Source organism: Hippocampus guttulatus, chromosome 9, assembly GCF_054856545.1.
Source record: "Hippocampus guttulatus isolate MCC_2025c chromosome 9, RoL_Hgut_1.0, whole genome shotgun sequence".
NCBI lineage: Eukaryota > Metazoa > Chordata > Actinopteri > Syngnathiformes > Syngnathidae > Hippocampus > Hippocampus guttulatus.
This window is the reverse complement of record NC_141269.1, coordinates 9,281,719-9,300,221: the sequence shown is the minus strand read 5'-3', so window position 1 is coordinate 9,300,221 and position 18,503 is coordinate 9,281,719. Positions and strand designations below refer to the sequence as shown.

Here is an 18,503-nt window from a genome sequence, read left to right as displayed (position 1 = left end):
GATATCTTGTGCTTGCTTCATGCTTCTTTATATTGAGTGAGTGTATACTCCACTATTCTGTCTCTTAATCCACCTCAACACATCAAACCCCCACCAAGATTCGAACCCAAAACCTCTCTACTGTGAAGCAGATACAGTATGTACTGCCTTCATTAGTTACAATGGAGAACATATTTTAAAATGATTGTTTTATCTTTTGAATTGTATTGCATTTCTTATTTAATACAGGTGTGTTTAAGGTCACTTCAAAATAAACTGAGAAAAGGTAAGCAGTCATGGAATGTTGTATGCTTTTATTTTCTTTGTTTTTATAGAATCATTGAAAATATATCATATCATATCATATACAGTATATATACAGTATGTATATATAGATAGATAGATAGATTGATTGAAACAACAACAGAAAAATGAATATGGGATTGTATCGGACTACAAAGTTGATAAAACTATACCTCAGATGCCAAGTTCAAAATTGTACTGCTGCACATCTGGAGAAAGCAACTTTCCCACCATACACTGACAGTAAAAAAAACAACAAAAGTGAACTTGAATTGTTACTTTGCAATTTAAAAATGTAATTTACATTTATTGAGGGTATTTATTTTCCTCAGTATTTTCATGTATGATTTATTCTATTTAATTGTGTCTAAGTTCAGGTTACACTGTGGTTATTTTTCACTTGAAAAATAGATTGTTTTGTTTTGATTGGATTTACTGAAGTTATGTTTCATTCTTTCCTATTTATGTTTTATTTCTTTTATTTAAGTCTTTTCTACCAATCCTTATTACAAAATAATAATAAGGATTATACTCAAGGTCTCATAGCACAAGTGAAACATTGGATCGTGGCATACAGTACCTAATACACTGCATCACTTAGTTCAATTTCTGAATACATGTCACACGGGCACGTCACAAGGCGGTTTCCAAATACCTACTTCACAGTGACCAAATTCACATCATCTGCAGGTGCAGATCTTCTCACAGTGCCTTATTATTAACATATTTTATGTGTGTCTCCTGCGCTGAATTTAAAGGGACTGAAAGGAGCCTCTTCCACTGGCTGGGATTCAAGTTGGCTGTGTTCACTCCCACAATGGTGCAAACGCCCATTTTTAACTACGCGCATCTATGAAAATACCAAAACAAACAAAACTTCATCCATGTGCCCCGTTCGATGGCGCTTTGTGCGCTTTAGTTGCACTGGGCACGAAAACAGGACTCTTCATGTTTACAATTGATAAAAATCGACACTGCGCACTAGGAATATGATGATGATGATCTACACAAAACTTATCAATATTGTCCTGTTACCATACTGATGACCTGATAATGCAAATTGACTAAAAGCTGATCTCATCTCAAATGATCACTGATTACTTTGTAAACATAGCTCCATGCCTCTCCGTGCTTCTCTGTCAATTAAGTCTGGTTAAAACTGAGTCATCAGCATTAGCTAAAAATGAGCTGAATTCACGCCTACACGTTGTGTATGTACTGTATGTATGTATAAGCGATAAGCGTATCTTCATGCAAAGGATTACCTTTGGGTTAAATGAGACCACAAGAACATATGACGATGAATCTCTTAATCAAATCACATGGTGCTTCCATCACGGGATTTAATATTGTTGTATCCCTCACCACATTCCTAACCAAATATTGTGTCGCATTAACAGCTCTGAAACAAACAAAGCCATTAGCCAATGAAGTGGAACGCTCTGAATGTGCACAACCATCATAATTTGCCGTTTCCCCCCCCGACAAGCAGCTCCGTCTGCATTATGAAACACAACAAGTGAAATGGATTAGTGACCTAATTAAAGAAGGATGTTAAAACCAACAGGAAGAAGGAGCAATTCTTGATTGCAGTACCTTGCTTGTATGCCTTTTCAGTGCATTGTCCACTTATTTTACAGCGAGTGCTTCACATACAGCACATCGCAAATGCGACCATTGCTCTTGCGGCCCATGACCAAAGAGGTGCGCTGACACACCTTCATGGTGTGATAGGGCACAGACAATTGCCAAGCCAGCGATAAGCAGAACTCTTTCAGCAAAATAGGACATTTGCAATCGTAAGATCCAAACCAGTTACTGAATCAGTTTCGAAAAGGATGGTGAGTACAATATCCTCTCTCTTATGTGTTTTGCCCAATTATTGTTAGGGTGTTTTTTTATAATTACGAAACATCACCAAATAACCATAGATAGAATAATCGATTCTAAAACGATTCCATTGTGAAAGCCCTCATTTTAGGGATAGAAGCATTGCACAGTAATTATTAGAAAACAGACCAATGAAAGAAAGACTTTATGGGACCAGTCCACACACGAGGGATAGCCATGATAATTGATGAATTCATGAATTGACCATGTGTCAGTTGCGCGAAAAGTATTGTTGTTGAATTATGACTTGGATCAATTGAGGCAAAATGGAGTAGAGATGCGCTCTATATTCAGTCTGAGCAGGTTTAGTTGTCAAGAAATGCTACAAGCAGTATCACTCTGCTCCACATGACGCTGGCATGGAAACAGGAATTCAATTATGTTTAATGGAACAATGTTGAAAGTATTGTGTCCCCTTTCTCCCATCCCAGCTGATAACACTTGATTTTGAAGGGTTTTGATATGTTTTGGTTTGAACACTTCTTTGATTAAAGCTCATTGCCTTAGCTTGATTACGCATACATAGTTCTAATCTCAGGAAAATACAGGCGGTTTTTTTTTCAAAGTAAGCTAATCATTATAGGCCTGACTCGATATGAACAGATGACTGTTATGTTTTATTGTATTTGATTTTGAAGAGAATTTCCCTTTTTTTTTTTACAGTGGGGGGGGGGGGGGGTACAGTGTGATTTGACATGATTTGAACTCTTCTCGAGGTGTTCGAATTTTGCACGGAAAGCACCGCAAGTGTGTTTTAGTAGAAATCGGACAAATGAAGGCAATGCACAGTGGAATAACTGACTGATCGCCATTCTCTGAATTTATAAAAATGAAAGCAGCCCCGAACTGCACATTGAACTCTTGGGAAAATTTAGGAAGCTGACATGCAAAATAGTGCACTGGAATTCAGGAATTACGGACAACTGAATGCAATGCATGGTGAGATCACTTTGACTTTCACAGATGTGCTGACAACAGATGTTTTAGTGATATTTATGTCATCCACAAACATAATGAAGTCCTCAGAGACGGACGCTTCAACAGATGCTGCCAAAATGGCATTCAAGCAAATCTACATTGATACAAAAAAGACACTAAAGCTGCAGCATCTAAATACAAAAAGGAATCCACAGCAGCCCGCACTGATCACCCCCCCCTCGCCACACACACACCCAGCGTTGCCCACCTGACACTTGTATTCCTTCTAAACTGTTGCAATGACAGATGAGTCAAGAAATTGTCTTCGCACTTCAATCCATGTCGCCTTTGTAACCACTCGTAAAGAATTTGCACACAAAAGTCCAAGCTGAGAGTCATTTGGATGCTGAGTGCGAATCGCCAGTGACTCACATGGGTCAGTGCAAAAAAAAAAAATCACACTCAAGCACACACTGAGGACAAATTTCCATTGAGGGTCATACAAGGGTGTTCTTTTGCTTTATCCACATTTTCTGACAGGAAGTGCTCCTGATAACGCATCAACAATGAGGCATATGAACGTGTGTTTCGGGCTGATAATAAAGAGCACCTAAACAGGAAAACACAGTGGCACCTTTAGCACTTTTCATCAAGGTCATTTACGACCCAGGGCGCCTCAATAAATAAGAGCAGTAGCTTTCACTCATGAATCCGCATGATTGACATATCCCTATGTACGCTGGCCTGCTGCTTGCTGCTTTGATTACAGAATAACTGCATTGATTTGGGATCTTAAGACTTGCGTGCACACCAAAAAAAACAAACTTACAGTATTGCATTCCAGTATAGCAAAATGACAGCACGCTAACATTGGAGAAATGCTGAGAAGATGAAGATTGCCTGTCATCCATCACGGCACAGTGCAGTGCATATGCACCTTGCTGTGAGACAGACACACGCGGAACAGAATAACAATGTGCTGGTTTCATCCTCCACCGGAATACTGTAATTTGATTACATTGCTTAGTTTTTTAGCATGGTGGTATCATCATCACGCCCATGCAGCCACACAAGCTATTGGATGTGTACGCTATATCAATCCTTTACATTACATTACACTCGATACCCCCCCCCCCCCTCCCCCCAATCCAATGGGACCGGTCAAGTGTTGCCTTACAGGCCACATTCCCATGAGCAAGTCAGGGTTGCCATGCCATTAGCACGGAGAGCCGCACACAGGTTGATAATGAACAGCCGCATATTGAAAGGAAGAAATGAGAAGCTTACCGTCTCACCAGTAAGAGCACATTCATATACATCCAGTGCACACGAGAAGCGAAATTAAGCCCTCTCTTCTCCAGTCCTTGGATGCAAATGGGTGAGAAATGACTGCGCTTTAGTCTGGAGTCTTTTCTATTAAAATAAGAATAATATTTCAAAGAAAACGTTGGGGTTGTTCTTTTTTTTTTTTTTTTTTGCAAAGCAGCGGTAAGGTAGCGTGCTTGGTATCCCACGGCACGCGAGAGGATAGACCGATGGAAGTCCGCTGGAGTGTGCAGGAGAAGGAGGATAGAGGCGTATTTCTTTCCGCCTGTCTCCTCCCGTCCTTCCTCCCTCTCTCTCTCTCTCTCTCTCTCTCTCCTGTATCCCTCGTTATCTTCGTCAGACGCCTTTATCGCCTTCACTGACTTTTCTCCATCAGCGCCAAAAGAGCGCGCTCAACTCACTTTGCGGAGGGTCAGCGATGACAAACCAGTTTTGTTTTTTGTTTTTTTCGGAGTAGCCAAGGGGACGCTAGGTGGATTGAGAGCGCCTAGCCAGGCGACATGAGGCTTGTGTGGCAAGGCGGGCGGGGGTGAGCTCCAGGATGGATGGGTGGCTTGTTTTAGGAAGGGTGGGGAGGTGCTGATGATTTCTGCCAAGGGGATGCACACTGAAAGAAAGCCAGAAGGGAAGAGCGACGCGATCAAGTGGGCTATCTGGTGGAAAACGCGGAACTGGATCCGACTCCGAGATGTCTTGAGTTAGGGCTCCACCTACCGTGTGTAAACACACAAACACGCAGGGAAGCGGTTTGAACGTGAGCAGAAACCGAATCTTCATCTCCCCAGAACTCGAATGATGACCTTTTTAAAGTAATGTTCGTTTGTGTAGTACCCGGTTTACACACACACACGCACACGCACACGCACACACACACACACACGCGCGCGCGCGCACACGGGCGCGCGCACAAACGCACGCATCCGGGCGCGCACGCACACACAAAACCCACGACGTATTTCCTTACAATAGTGTTTGCCAACTTTATTTGAGTGAAGGCATTACGTTTTACTTAGAAACATCTAATTGGCACAGCACCTAAAAATGTCAAATGTCACAAAACGTAGAGGCGATAACTGCACTAGAATAATGAGTATCTATTTTCAGTTTCCTTGCTGTGAATTCACTGCTGATTGATTAGTTGAAAACATGGATGGATGGATGGGTGGAGGAGGAAGGAGAGAGAGACTGGTGGTTGATTCGTTTGTTGGCTGCTAATCGCAGTAATATCAATCTCATATCATCTCTAAAATACGTGCTATTGTTGTGCTACCAAAGTCAATACTGTATAAACAATTATTCGACAAAAATGTAAGCTGTGTCGTAATGTGTAAGATTTATTCGATTTTATTAACTTTTTAGATGAGTTGTAGTTCTCCGAGTATTTTTGATGCAATATAATTTTTTCTGTGAAAAAGATAACCACAACGTTATTCTGTTACACTGAGCGACATTCCCCTGGCTTCTTTTATGTTTTTTTTATATATATTTTTTCCAATCAATGCATTACCAATTGTGCTTATTTGTTTGTTTTTGGTTTGACAGAGAAACGTCTGCCTTCTGACTCCATTTCACCAACCAAATGTAGTCAAGTTACTTGACTACATTTGGACTACATTCAAGTACACATGTTTCAGTTTCTGTGGCCCTCTCACGGTCAAGTGTCCAAAGAGGAAGTGGCCTGCGCTGTCATCTATGTCTGCCTAAAAACATGGACGTTTCAGTCTGCAAGAACTCCACTTCATTTCCGAAAAAAAGACGTCGAGGTTTTCACTTAGTCTCAGACTATTTATTTTTATTTTTTTATTCTTATTTTTATTTTCGTTAAAGTGATATTGTTGTGCAATAATCGAATTTGCACATTCGCATTTTATATCACTTTTGTCAATTTCACTTTCATACCCTTATTTAAGAAAATAATAAATCAGAAGTTACTCACTCGTTATTTGATACTTGAGTAGTTTTTTTTTAAATTGAATACTACGCTAAAAATATTCAGACAGCTCATGTCTGTGGTGAAGTGTACGTAACGTCGTGTCCGGTGAGTGACAGAGACTCGGGATAGGATCAGTGGCCGACATGCGCACTGGCGTCCTGTCAAGCAAGGCTGCAAAATAAAACACAGTTTGCTTCTTTGGTAGCAGGTCTTGTGCCATTGCATTGTAATCATCACTTGTTGTTTATGGAAACTTTGGTGTTTAGTGTATTTTTCTGTCGTCTCACGGCGAACTGGACAACGCGGTGAACGTCCACAGTACATCCGGCACCTGTTGCTCTCACCCCCCCCGGCATGTGTCCATGGATCTTTACGGATCGTCCACGATGACCGTCTGCTCGTCACGGTAATGGACGGAACTAGATGCTGTCTGTATATGTCATGTCAAATTAATAGCTAACGCGCATATTTAATTAGTGTAAATGATGCTCATATTGACGTTGTCTATTCTGCATCGCCTTATTAAGAGAAAATAAGTTTGAAATAAGCCGTGAAGGACATTTAGGCTGCGACGTACCTGTCGGTTGCCCCTTAATTAGCATTTCAATGAGACGTTGTCATTGCCAACTGAAACCATTTGTGCAGTTTCCACTCAACGGACACTTCATTAGGTATATGCACATTCAAATACAAATACAAGAGCTCCATCACAAATTCTGGCTTTATGAAGATGGTAATGCAGTACTGCACAACACCTGCTTGCTGGGAGAAGTGTTCATTTAGTTTATTCTGTTGATTACAAATGTTTCCGACAACGGATTCACTAAAAATCGATCACACAATTGAGTTCTAAAACAATGATAATAAATAATTGCGGTGTCCGGACTGAATGTGATTGCCGACATATTAGGTGGCGTTGTGCAAGTGACCAGCGACTGTATAATTACATACAGTTGACTGATGTAGAGGCAGTATGTCGCAGTTAATTACCATCGGGGGTTGGTAAACCCTTTTGGAGATTTAAATCCTGCTAAAGAGCATTAGTTGACAAGCCATTTGCTCGTTAAAAAATGGCAAGGGAAATGAAGTGTGTTGTTGAACAGATGTGGAACGCATATTGGATGCATTTCTTTATGATGGGAAGATGATTCCGTGTGCATTTGCCATAAATTGCTCTAAGATACTTCCAAAGTATGGTGGCACCTTTCTCACATATGTATTTATTTTTTTAGGCCTTGAAATCATCAGTGTTAGAAGGAAAATGACATTTAACTGAGACGGGAGGTCACCAAGAAAGTGCTCAACCAAGCAAATCTATGATGGAGATCATGGGTAAGTACATTAAAGACTTCTAGACCAGACACACATACTCCATATATAAAGGCTTAGAGGTCACGCAAGGTTACAATAGTGAAGAGTTCCACATGCAGTTTCTCTAGGCTCATAGTAAAGATGCTCACAACGTTTTTGTAAAGAGTTTACAGCGTCTTAGCCCTCTGCCATGTGCAATTACTGAATTTGTGGCTCATGCTCATTAGCTACTTCCTTACTGAATACAGCAGGGACACTTGACCCCGGGCAACCTTTCAGGGTTTTGCAACCAACCCAGACACCCACCACCAACAACAGTGTCACTGGTGCTCGCAGCTGCAAGTAAATCTCATTGGATTTTACCCAATTTTCTAATATCGGAATTTCTATCTGTCATTTGATTAGGGCAGCTCACAGAATTTAAAAAAGCAATTCGCAAAGGAAATAAATCATGTGGAAACAATAACTTCCAGAGTCACACTTTCTCCTTCTATACATTAACTTTATTACATTTATGTTTTATTAAAATTTCAGCTTTTTTGATGCCTGTTTACTGTAAGTGTAAAACTCAGTTAACCACTGTAATATGGGTATACCCCAAAGTAAAGCATTTTTTCAACACATACAGTATTTAGCAAATGGAATGAGGACCGCACTATGCATAAGTGTCAAAATATATAGTTTTTATTATCGTACAGTATATCATCAATGTAAAAAATATGCCCACTCATGTAATGATCATAATTAAAACAATGAATCAATCTAGCTCTATATAACAAGTGAAAGCACTAAAAGCAAATAGTTTGCCGGCTGGCACACTCATCTCTTGACATATGGAGTAAGTGTAGCGAAACGACTACAAAAATTCAAAGAAAAAGCACGACACGTGCAAAGAATATACCGTTTAATGGTCACCTGTAGTACGTTCGTCTCACAACTTGAATGAAAGTGAAACTGATAACGTTCAACCTGTTGAGGCTCCTTTTCCTTGATCATTTTGGTCAGTGTCACAATTCTACGTTTGCAGCGTTTCAATTTCAAGGTTCCACCGTATAACACTGACAAAGGGACAAGCTTCCATTAATGCGACCAGAATATGCTCAGTATGAGTATTAAGGACACACCACACAGCTCTAGGGACGAATGCAAAGTCATCCAGGAGAAACCTTGTAGCTGAATGACCGACAAATTATTGATGTACAATTTCTGTGCAGATACTCAGCGTGCCTTGGAGGCTGTGGAGCGACTTCAAGCCAAGCTGAAAGAGCAAGGGGAGGGCCCCGCTCAGGAGAAACTCAGCCTGCTGAAAACCGTCCTACGGAGCCCCCTCTTCTTTCATATTCTCAGCTTACAGAAGGCTCAGCGGAAGCCCTCAGCCAAGGTACGGCGTGAGCTCAAGTGTGTGTGGGTGTTTGGTGTACATTGAATGGTGAAGAAGGAGCTGGAATCGTTCCCAAAATACTGAATGCAGGAAGCAAACCGGATGAGTAATCAGCTTACCTTGGCTTAGCGCTAAAGCCTGAAGACAGAGAGAGGGACTGAGAAGGAGGGGTGAAGGAAGAATTGTTTGTACAGTATGTAATGTCAAGGAGTTTGCAATAATCATTTCTAAGTTTTTGGTCCAATTGTTGTTTGTGTGTGGGTTGTGGCCTTGGTGCAAGTGGTACTTGAAAATCGTTTTTTACACCCATTTGCATCCCACATACTAGCTTGTAGCATGTGAACAAGACGTAATCAAGGTTATTTTGCCTGGCAGGGAATCAAGGTTTGGTAAGTGTGATTAAGCCTTGATAGACTAACTCTATAAGACCAACACAAGCATCATTACATGAGAGGAGTAGCATGATGCGTCTCCTCCCTATTACAGTGGCCCCCATCAAGTGGTCAAGCCGGAATTCAAAGTTTGAACTTCCTTGTGCAAAATAATGCAAACAAAAAATAGTACAGCAGATATTTTAAGTGAAAATTCTGCACAAGGTTTTCTGTTGATTTTTCCATCACCGATTCAAATATCTGTTTCAATGGATTAATTAGCCTTTACCGACTGTTGTTTTCGACCATAGTAAAGAAAGCAAGTGCATTCAATTACATGAAGCACATTTATATATCAATCTATCCTTTTTTTTTTTATTATGGATCAGTGCAGCACAAAAGGTTCTAGGTTTCATGCATGTAAAACCAAACAAATTATCTCGACGGAATAATCCCCCCTCTTATGCTTTATCCTAACTACAAGGGCTGCACTTATCCTATTCCTCTCTGTCTTTGTATGTGCTTTCGACAGTTAATGTCTCCACCTTCACCATCCCCTTATCGCCCCATCCATTCCCCTCTCGATGTTTCCCCTTCTCCCTTGCGTCAATCAATCCATCTCTCATTTATCTGTTCTTTCCCTATCACCCGTTACCTTCCTCAATAATCCGTATTTTGCCCTCCTCTTTCCAATCCTCCCTGTATGATTCAATCCTTCCAGGGGAAGGGACTTTCCAAATCATTGTCCATGAACTGTGGCAAGTGCACGGGTGTGGCAATGGACGCCACGACGCTCAGCCACAGTGACTCCTACACATGGGCGATAGAGAACCAAAGACCCAGCAGGTCGCTCCACAGGGACGGGAGTGTTTCCTCCCTGGACTCGCAAGATATCTCCTTCTCAGACATCTACCCAGACAACTGCACACACACTGAATCCCAGGTAAGTCAAATTTGAGTCATAAGAAGGAGATTATTCCTCGTAATGGGAGCAAGTGACTCCCGAGGCGCACGCTCAATGACAAGACGCAACGCATTGCCTATCAAAAAATGTCCATTTGTGAGAGAATATCGCTTCAAGTGACATCAGCATCACTGGGTATAAAATTGTGTGATGCTGGCTCGGCTTACTTGCTGTCACTTCAGGTTTCTTTGTCATTTCTTTTAGTACTGCACACCACCTCGGATATCCAGAACCATGTCTATGGGGAGGAATCTGGCAGCAATTGCGCATGAGGTAAACAAGACTCTCTGTCTCTCTTTCTCTGAACCCCGCCCCCACCATATATATATATATATATATATATATATATATATATATATATATATATAATTTTTTAGAAGCGCCACCTGGAGATCATAGAACTGACCAATGATGGGAAGGGGCTTGGCTTTGGCATCATAGGAGGACGGAGCACAGGAGTCATGGTCAAGACCATACTGCCCGGTGGAGCAGCTGGACAGGTAATTTGAAGATTATTTCAATGTTTGAATTGGCCGGCTGTGTTGGGACATAACAACATCAGTGCTACAATCCAATAAAGGTCAGTGTAGGTTTTCAGTCATAGCACAAAAGCACAAAAGTAGAATGAAAGACAACTTGACTAATTGGTTGCCTTACGTCCTCAATCGTTGTTTAGAAGTGCCGACAATTGTTTTATGACTCTCATTTACCAGCAACAATTACTACACAGAAGTTCCTCAATGTTTTCCATAAAATCCAGAAAACTGTTTTGCACTATGAAGTTTTCCAGACATTGTGTCATAAAAATATATTTCAAATTCAAACTAAAAGTTTTCCCCACAAATTAATCCCCCTGAAGTCTCACCGATGTTACCAGCCTTTTCTGCCACGTCTTCATACATTGCTGGAAGGATTCTTGCGGGATCCTCCACAGCTTTGTTGTCATCTTCATCCTTATCTTCACTTTGACGATCCCTTAAGCTTGGTTCAAAAGGGGGAAAAAAAATCATACTGATACAGGTTCAATGTGTAGGAATGGTTTCTCGAGCACGGCCATGTTTTTATTTTTCAGCTAAGAACTGCGGGATGCTCTGGTATTTTGAGCAGGTGCGTTGTCATGGTGAAGCAACCACGAGTTGTCTCCTCACCTTTTAAGCCGACAGAACAAAGTCAACGCCACAGGATTTTTTTTTTTTCGTAGTTGATTGTCTGGCTTTATGGCAAGAACTTGCTGTGGATGATCGACCGAAAAGTATGCGATCAACATTGCCTTTGACGATGGACTGCAGCTGTTTTGATTTCTCGGACTTAGGCGACATTGTCTCTTCCAATTAAGTCTTGAACATTTAATGTTGGGCTTGTCTTGAAAAAAAAAAGGAACCAGGGAAGCAACGAGTGATCAGGTACGCATGATGTGACCAGAAGACTCTCAATGTAAATTCTCGATGCTGTAGTTGAAATATGGTTTGTGCATCTATGAGACAGAATGCGACGTGGAAAGTCACCAATGGAAGAAATAAAAAGTTGAAAAAGCTGATAAGACAGCAAGTAAAATACCCATACTTTTGCTCCTACACTGTGCAGCCAAGCTAATTGGTGGGAGCCCCACCATTTTCTTTTCCCGTAAAAGACTCACTAAAACAGTTTCCATGCTGTGGGGTGACAGTGCTAAGTGCTGTCCCGCTGCGCCAGTAAAAAGCCTCTAAAGCTCACCAATTAAGACCAGGCAAATGAATGTAAGGTTTTGATGTAGCCTGTTACGATGTCGTTCGTGCTAATTTAAGCCACCTTTCCGCCGCTTCCCCCTTCTCTTTGAATACAGCGGTTTTCTCACCTAATGTTCATTGTTACCCAGATGAACTAGAGCACACTGGCACCTTCAATGAATTAAAAGAAAAATGTCTTTTGATTACATTTTGCCACCCCAAGGATAAACGTTTGCACAGTGGGGATCAAATCTTGCGCATTGGAGACACTGATCTGGCTGGCATGAACAGCGAGCAGGTGGCGCAGGTGAGATGATGGATGGATGGATGGATGGATGGATAGATAGACAGACAGCCTCATTCATATTCATTGCCCATTTCCTGGCCCAGGTGCTTCGAAATGCTGGTAGCAAGGTAAAACTACTCATCGCCAGGGATATCAACAAGGACAGCCTTTGCTCTCCTGTCCTCAGCCAGGAGTCCTTGGATGGTGAGGTAGGTTTATCCTACAATCTACTCAATATTAAAAAAAAAAAAAAAAGTCTGCCCTCCAGACAACAATACCAAGGTTTGATTGTGTAAGGCTGTAAGCGATGTCTTTTTTCATGTGCTTCTAGTTTGCAAGTATTCGGAGAGCTTTTTCTTGTATTTTGATGACTTCATTTCCATTTCTCGGTGGAGACAACAATAATTTGGGGAAATTTAAGGATGATAAACACACGCCAGTGGTTGAATTCCTGTCATCGAACGTTTAGCTTTGTTCGACTTTGGCAGGAGCGAGCATTTTGTCACGAGAGGCACACATTTGAGCAGCAGCACGTATTATATGATACAGAACATTTCATTAACATTCACTGCACAATAATGAATGCAATATATTGTTATGACAATACGTCTGTCAAAATCACTCTTGTCAAATTATTCTTAATCGGTGGGTGTTTCTGTGTTGCTTCTCACCAGCTCTTCGACCTGAATGATGACTATGAGTTCAGTGTGCAGTTCACGAAAAACAGCCGGGGGCTGGGATTCACCATCTCCAGCTATGTAGGCGATCTAAACTCAAGTAATAAAAGATGTTTCCGATTTGAATATCAAAACACAAATACATCGTACAACCAAAAAGTGTTGTCCTGAGTTTATTTTATTTTATTGTATTTATTTATTTATTATCCTCCTCAGTATACAGTGCGGGCGTGACAGTGAAGAGCATTTTGAAGGGCAGCAGTGTCGACCAAGATGGGCAGATTCACATTGGGGATATCATCCTGTCCGTAAGTTTGAAAAAAAAAACATCATTTTAACCACTGGGATTGAGAACTGATGTTTCACTTATAAACAATGACACTTGTACCTCTTCAATAGTTTGAGATTAGTTCCTTCTCTTATTTTTTCATCTGTCATAACAAAGAATGAAAGACATTATATTGCTTGAACCTTTTGATGCTCCATTTTTCAGAGATTTATTGGTTTTCCATTTGTAAAACATCACTATATGACATGGATTGAGATCCACATCCTGCGGTATGTATTGACCCAAAGGAAAAAATGGACTTGTATGCATACAACATGGGAAGACTAACACATACTTTTGGAAATAAGGAGTTCATGCTAATGTTCGTACAGTATGTACCCAAATTCTGCGTTGAAAGGTAGCCGTTTGTACCTTCAAGGTCAATGTCTGCTCCCAAACGGTAATAGCAAAAAAAGCACTGCTATTGAAGCCCGCTAAGTTCCAATGGTACATGTTATGATCTGACTAGCTTGGAGAAAAACAGCAGTGTTGTAGCCCTAATTGTCACATCTATGTATCGTAAGCCTGTTTCTGATGCCTTGTGACCCTCCATGAGCAAAAAAATATATATATAAATATATATTTCAGAGTACCGATACATTTTGTACCGCTACACATTGATTTGTTTTATTTTGTTTTTGCTCGAAGATTACAGCAAAAGAAGCAAAAAAGTCTGGGAATCACAATAAACATCTCAAACAAGTAGCTCTCATGGTACACAGAAGTATCCAAGCTCAAATCCACTTGTTTATTTATTTTAATGTCCTGGAACAGCCAGTGGAAGGTTCGCACAAAGTCACAAGTTTAGGTCGGTTCTTGTTACAGACCAGAATAACAGCAGTGCGCATAAGCTGGAGCCTGAAAGAGGATATGTTCTGGGAAATGGACTTTTCAACTGTTTGCGTCCAAATAATTAGGTCTCTGGCGTGCCTGCTCACCCATCAAGTGTGAAATTAAACAACCAAGTAAATCTTTCATTAGCTGCCATTTCCAAAAAATGTGTCATGACCTTAAATAAATAGTGTTGTCACAATAATTAAATTAGCTAGTGGTGGCTTCCCCCAAGCGCAATTCATTTGCACTATGTGTGCGGAAAGGTGAGCCTGGAAGGAATCTCAGACTCTCCAGAGGTTTCCAATAACATCACTAAAAATGAGTCGCTTTATATGAAATCTCGTCACCAGAGGGGTTGGAAAAGTTGCTGCACTGTATTTCATTGTCAAAACTGAATAGCCCTACCTCTGACTCACTGGTTGTCTTGGTAACAAATGTATTCGAGAGGTTTGCCTCCCCCCAAAAATAGATTGATTTAAGTATGACTGGCGGATTTTTAATTGTGCTTTGGTTCTTTTTTTCATTTTGCAAATGATGGAAGAATGTCATAGACTTTGAGATTTTGTAGGTGGTCACTTTATGTCTTCAGTTTTGCTTTATTTTATTAGATCAAACACATATCTGACATGCGCCTTCGTATTACGCTTTCATCATGACAGTGAAGTCAAGTCTGAGGTTTTTTTAATTGTTTTAATAGTTTATTATCCATGTCCGTCCCTTCCCCAGGTGGATGGGGTGAGCCTGCAGGGCTGCAGTGAGCAGCGTGCAATGGAGGTGCTGAGGCGGACGGGTCCTGTAGTCAGACTGAGGCTGCTGAGGAAGGCTGTCTGCCTTCGTCACATCTTGCCCCCGGTGCCTCCACTGCAGCCTCTACGACACTCCCACAGCTTCGACGAGGGCAATCCTTACGGAGTGGGACGGAACAAGATTTATGAGACAGGTGATATGTGGAAAAAGCATCACAGACACGGTGTATTTTTCCCAGTATCGATTTGATCCGATGGCGAAGCACACCCACAGGCCCTACATGCATTCTCTAAATATTCCTCGGTGCCTTTTAAGCTTATGAGCTTCAGTGAACAAAAAAATACCACGTTATACCATGTTATTGTTGAACCTGTAAGCTTATATTGACATTCTGTACAAATGCTATCTTTGCTCAGGTAATAATACTCAGTTTTGATCGACCCGGACAGGGCGATATTTGTATATGCAGAACATGTGATACAGCACTCATTAAATTCTATGGGTGCCTAATGAGTATACGTTTGAGTTTATTTGTTGCGTGTTTACATGCATGGTTGTTGAAATCCGTGTTGCCTTCCAGGAATATGCTCGCTGCGTGAAATCTCCCGCCGCGCAGCATACGCCAACAGACGACCCCGACATGATTCAAGAAACGGTAAGCTCCCGCTTCCCTTCCGCTGCACTGCAGTCTGCAAAGTGGATGATGAGACTCGCTCTGATACTCTTAAGTAGGCTTGTGGAAGGCGATGTGGCGGCGAAGCATGCTCTTTGATGAGAGTCTATTTATAGTCTTGTGCAATCATGTGTTTATCCAACTCATTCTGCTCCTTCCAGATGATTTGCCTCTCAGCCTGCCTGCCTACACGACTTTATTTAGACAGCGATCTTCGGGTTTGATTGGGGAGCTCTGTTCAATAGGCCTTGATTGCTGTGAGGCATTTAAAGATCAAGTACAAGAAAATATTTGTTTGCCAAGAAATCTGATAGCGGGTGTGATAACGCACACTTCAATAGCTTTTGTGTCGAGACATCATGCAGTGCCCCCAGGGTCAGATGTTTCTCTTCTCTGTATTGAACAGTAGAGATAATGACTCAACACTTTCTCTCCTAACCCAGTGTGAATACTGGCAGGTGGTATATGAACATATTAAACTGTGTTAAATGTGGACATGCGTTTCTGATCCCAGGAGTGCAACTGACACCGGCAGAGGAAGAAGACCTCAGGATGAGGTGGCAACGTGCCGTTGGACCGAGATATGAAGTCATTGTACGTCTCTTTACAACTTGAAGCATTCCATTTTATTCAGTATACGATACGTACATATACACGTGCACATTTCAGTGTTACGTGTGTTTGTTTTGATCACCTATTTTGGCTGATATGATATCCTTTTTTTGTCTTGTGTTTTTAGTTGTACTAGTAGCTATGAAACACAATTTTAGCGAGCCTCAATCCTTTGGGCATTCTCCTGTATATTTACAGTATTGTGTACATTATGATGATAAAGTCAGCAGTCTCCACAGTTTGACTAAATGGGTTGCCTTAGGAATGATGGAATAGATATGAGGAAAATTGTGACAGCTTCACTCGCATTAAAAAAAAAAAAAGTAGAAGCTACCCAGTGTTGGCCAATGTTTCATTTTTTTATAATGCCGTTTTAGGTTTGTCAACTGGAGCGCTTCAGTGAGACAAGTGGCTTCGGCATCAGCCTGGAGGCTCGGGCCGGGCATCATTACCTGTGCTCCGTTTTACCCGAGGGCCCCATTGGACAATGTGGCAAGATCTTCACTGGGGATCAGATACTCGAGGTGAGGAACTTGAATTTGGAAAAAAATGAACAGTTACATTCTTAACTGTCCTACTGGACAAGAAAAGTTTACACCTTTTAGAAAGTGGATGGATGGATTTGTTCTTAGCTCGCCTGGATACATGCAGGCAGTGCGCGGAGGAAGAAAACATGGTCAAGGCCAATGAAAGTCATCAGCCTCAAACTGAGTCGGGATGTGTTTATCTCAGAGTTCATGACATGAGCATTGCACGTTTATTTATTTGTGATTACTATGAACATTTCATTTAGGGCAGCTTTTGAGAGCAACAGTGTAGTTTAGCAACCAACACTTGGTTTCCCTCAAGGGGGCCAAATGGTAATAAGAAGGTGGGTGTGAGTGCGGCACTCCCACGGGTGCTCTGAATAAGTTTATGAATGCACACATACTCGTCTTTCGTGAAGAGAGGTTTGTCTGTTGAATTTGTAAACCATTTCCGGTCTCCAAAGCCACGTAAATATTGCAGCCATTTGCGGGACTCTGCTGTCCTCCTGCAGTCTATACGTCCCACTTAGATTTTAACTTCACAATTCCAGCAGAGCAAAGCTGGTTTACTTCTCAAATTTTAAACTAGCCCCATCATTTTGCAGCATAGGAGAGAAACTGTACTCTCTGACCCAAAGTATAACAGTTTTAATATACTGTAGGGTGGAGCAACTCTCATTTCAGTTGTATTCAAATTATTTACACATGGCAAGTAATGTTTCAGCAGCTTATGAGAATTAGCTTTGATACATTGCCATACTTTGACTAACCATTAGTTCACTTGTATCAAGCAACAATCTCCAGGGGTGAACACTTTCTACAAGGTATGACAGACAAGTGCCAGGGCTGGAATTATAAAAAGAAATATGTAAAATCCAAACAACACAATGCAAATTTTCCCTTTCGAAGTAACCCTCCTGAAGTTTAACGTGCTTTTCCGCCCTCCTCCGCCACGCCTGTTTGCGCTCCTGGAAGGATTTTTTTTTTTCCCATTGTTGTGGCCATCTTGATCTTGTCTATGTCTTCAAAAAGGGTCCCTCTGATAACACCCTTGATCTGGGGTTATAGAAAAAAAAACTCGCAGCCAGGTTTGGTGAGTAGGTTGCTCCAGCATGGCAGTGTTCTTCTCAGCCAGTAACTTTGATGCTCAGGGTATTGTGAGCTTGTGCGGTAATTATGCTGAAGCAGCCACGAGTTGTCCTGCCACAAATGCATAAGCACTTAACGAAATGAACGCAGCAGGATCTCTTTGCACACGTGCCGGTTAATTGTTTGGCCATGTGGCAAGAATTCACAGCAGACGATGCCACTTCCCGTCGCAGGATGTGATCAATATGGCTTTGACGTCTTGGGTTTTTCGGCTCTGGAATCTCCGGGCGGGTCGTAGACGTAGATCCATGACTCATCACCGCTGATGACTTTCCCGAGCAAGTCCGGTCTCATCATCACTCAAACTTGTCATTGCGTGACAAATTGACACATAGAAGAGGTGCTACAGTATATATATAAGAGTATGTGAGAAAAAGTCCAATGGCTGCAGGGCGCTGAGATCACCATTATATATTTGAGGATGATTATATTTCAAGTAAAAATTGGTAGTTTGGGTTTGAAATATATCTTTTTGTGACAGCTGTCCCAGAACTTTTCTGGCACACCTCGAATTCAATGACAGCGATTGATGACTCTCATTGGTGAAGGTGTGAACAATTTGTGTCGTAGGAATGAATGTAAATCAAA

General features: G+C 41.4%; 2 protein-coding genes across 7 annotated transcripts in view; one reads left to right on the top strand and one right to left on the bottom strand.

The window, feature by feature from the left end:
• Positions 1-4,869, bottom strand: part of adgrl3.1 (adhesion G protein-coupled receptor L3.1) — a 150,569-nt gene extending 145,700 nt beyond the window's left edge. The window contains exon 1 of the mRNA XM_086119558.1: positions 4,378-4,869. The gene's annotated coding sequence lies outside the window, so the exon portion shown is untranslated. The remainder of the gene's footprint in view (positions 1-4,377) is intronic.
• A 1,614-nt stretch (positions 4,870-6,483) lies between these two features.
• The window catches only part of LOC147200219 (multiple PDZ domain protein), a 40,919-nt gene continuing 28,899 nt past the window's right edge, over positions 6,484-18,503 (top strand). For all 6 annotated transcript variants that reach the window (XR_015101824.1, XR_015101823.1, XM_086119955.1 and 3 more), the window contains exons 1-14: positions 6,484-6,755; positions 7,582-7,681; positions 8,875-9,041; positions 10,134-10,355; positions 10,581-10,649; positions 10,754-10,876; positions 12,306-12,389; positions 12,473-12,577; positions 13,043-13,145; positions 13,262-13,353; positions 14,934-15,147; positions 15,535-15,609; positions 16,142-16,221; positions 16,617-16,763. Coding sequence is in view for 4 of the 6 variants with exons in the window: in XM_086119955.1 (XP_085976081.1) it covers positions 7,666-7,681; positions 8,875-9,041; positions 10,134-10,355; positions 10,581-10,649; positions 10,754-10,876; positions 12,306-12,389; positions 12,473-12,577; positions 13,043-13,145; positions 13,262-13,353; positions 14,934-15,147; positions 15,535-15,609; positions 16,142-16,221; positions 16,617-16,763 (1,497 nt within the window). In the remaining 2 variants the exon portion in view is untranslated. The remainder of the gene's footprint in view (positions 6,756-7,581; positions 7,682-8,874; positions 9,042-10,133; positions 10,356-10,580; positions 10,650-10,753; positions 10,877-12,305; positions 12,390-12,472; positions 12,578-13,042; positions 13,146-13,261; positions 13,354-14,933; positions 15,148-15,534; positions 15,610-16,141; positions 16,222-16,616; positions 16,764-18,503) is intronic.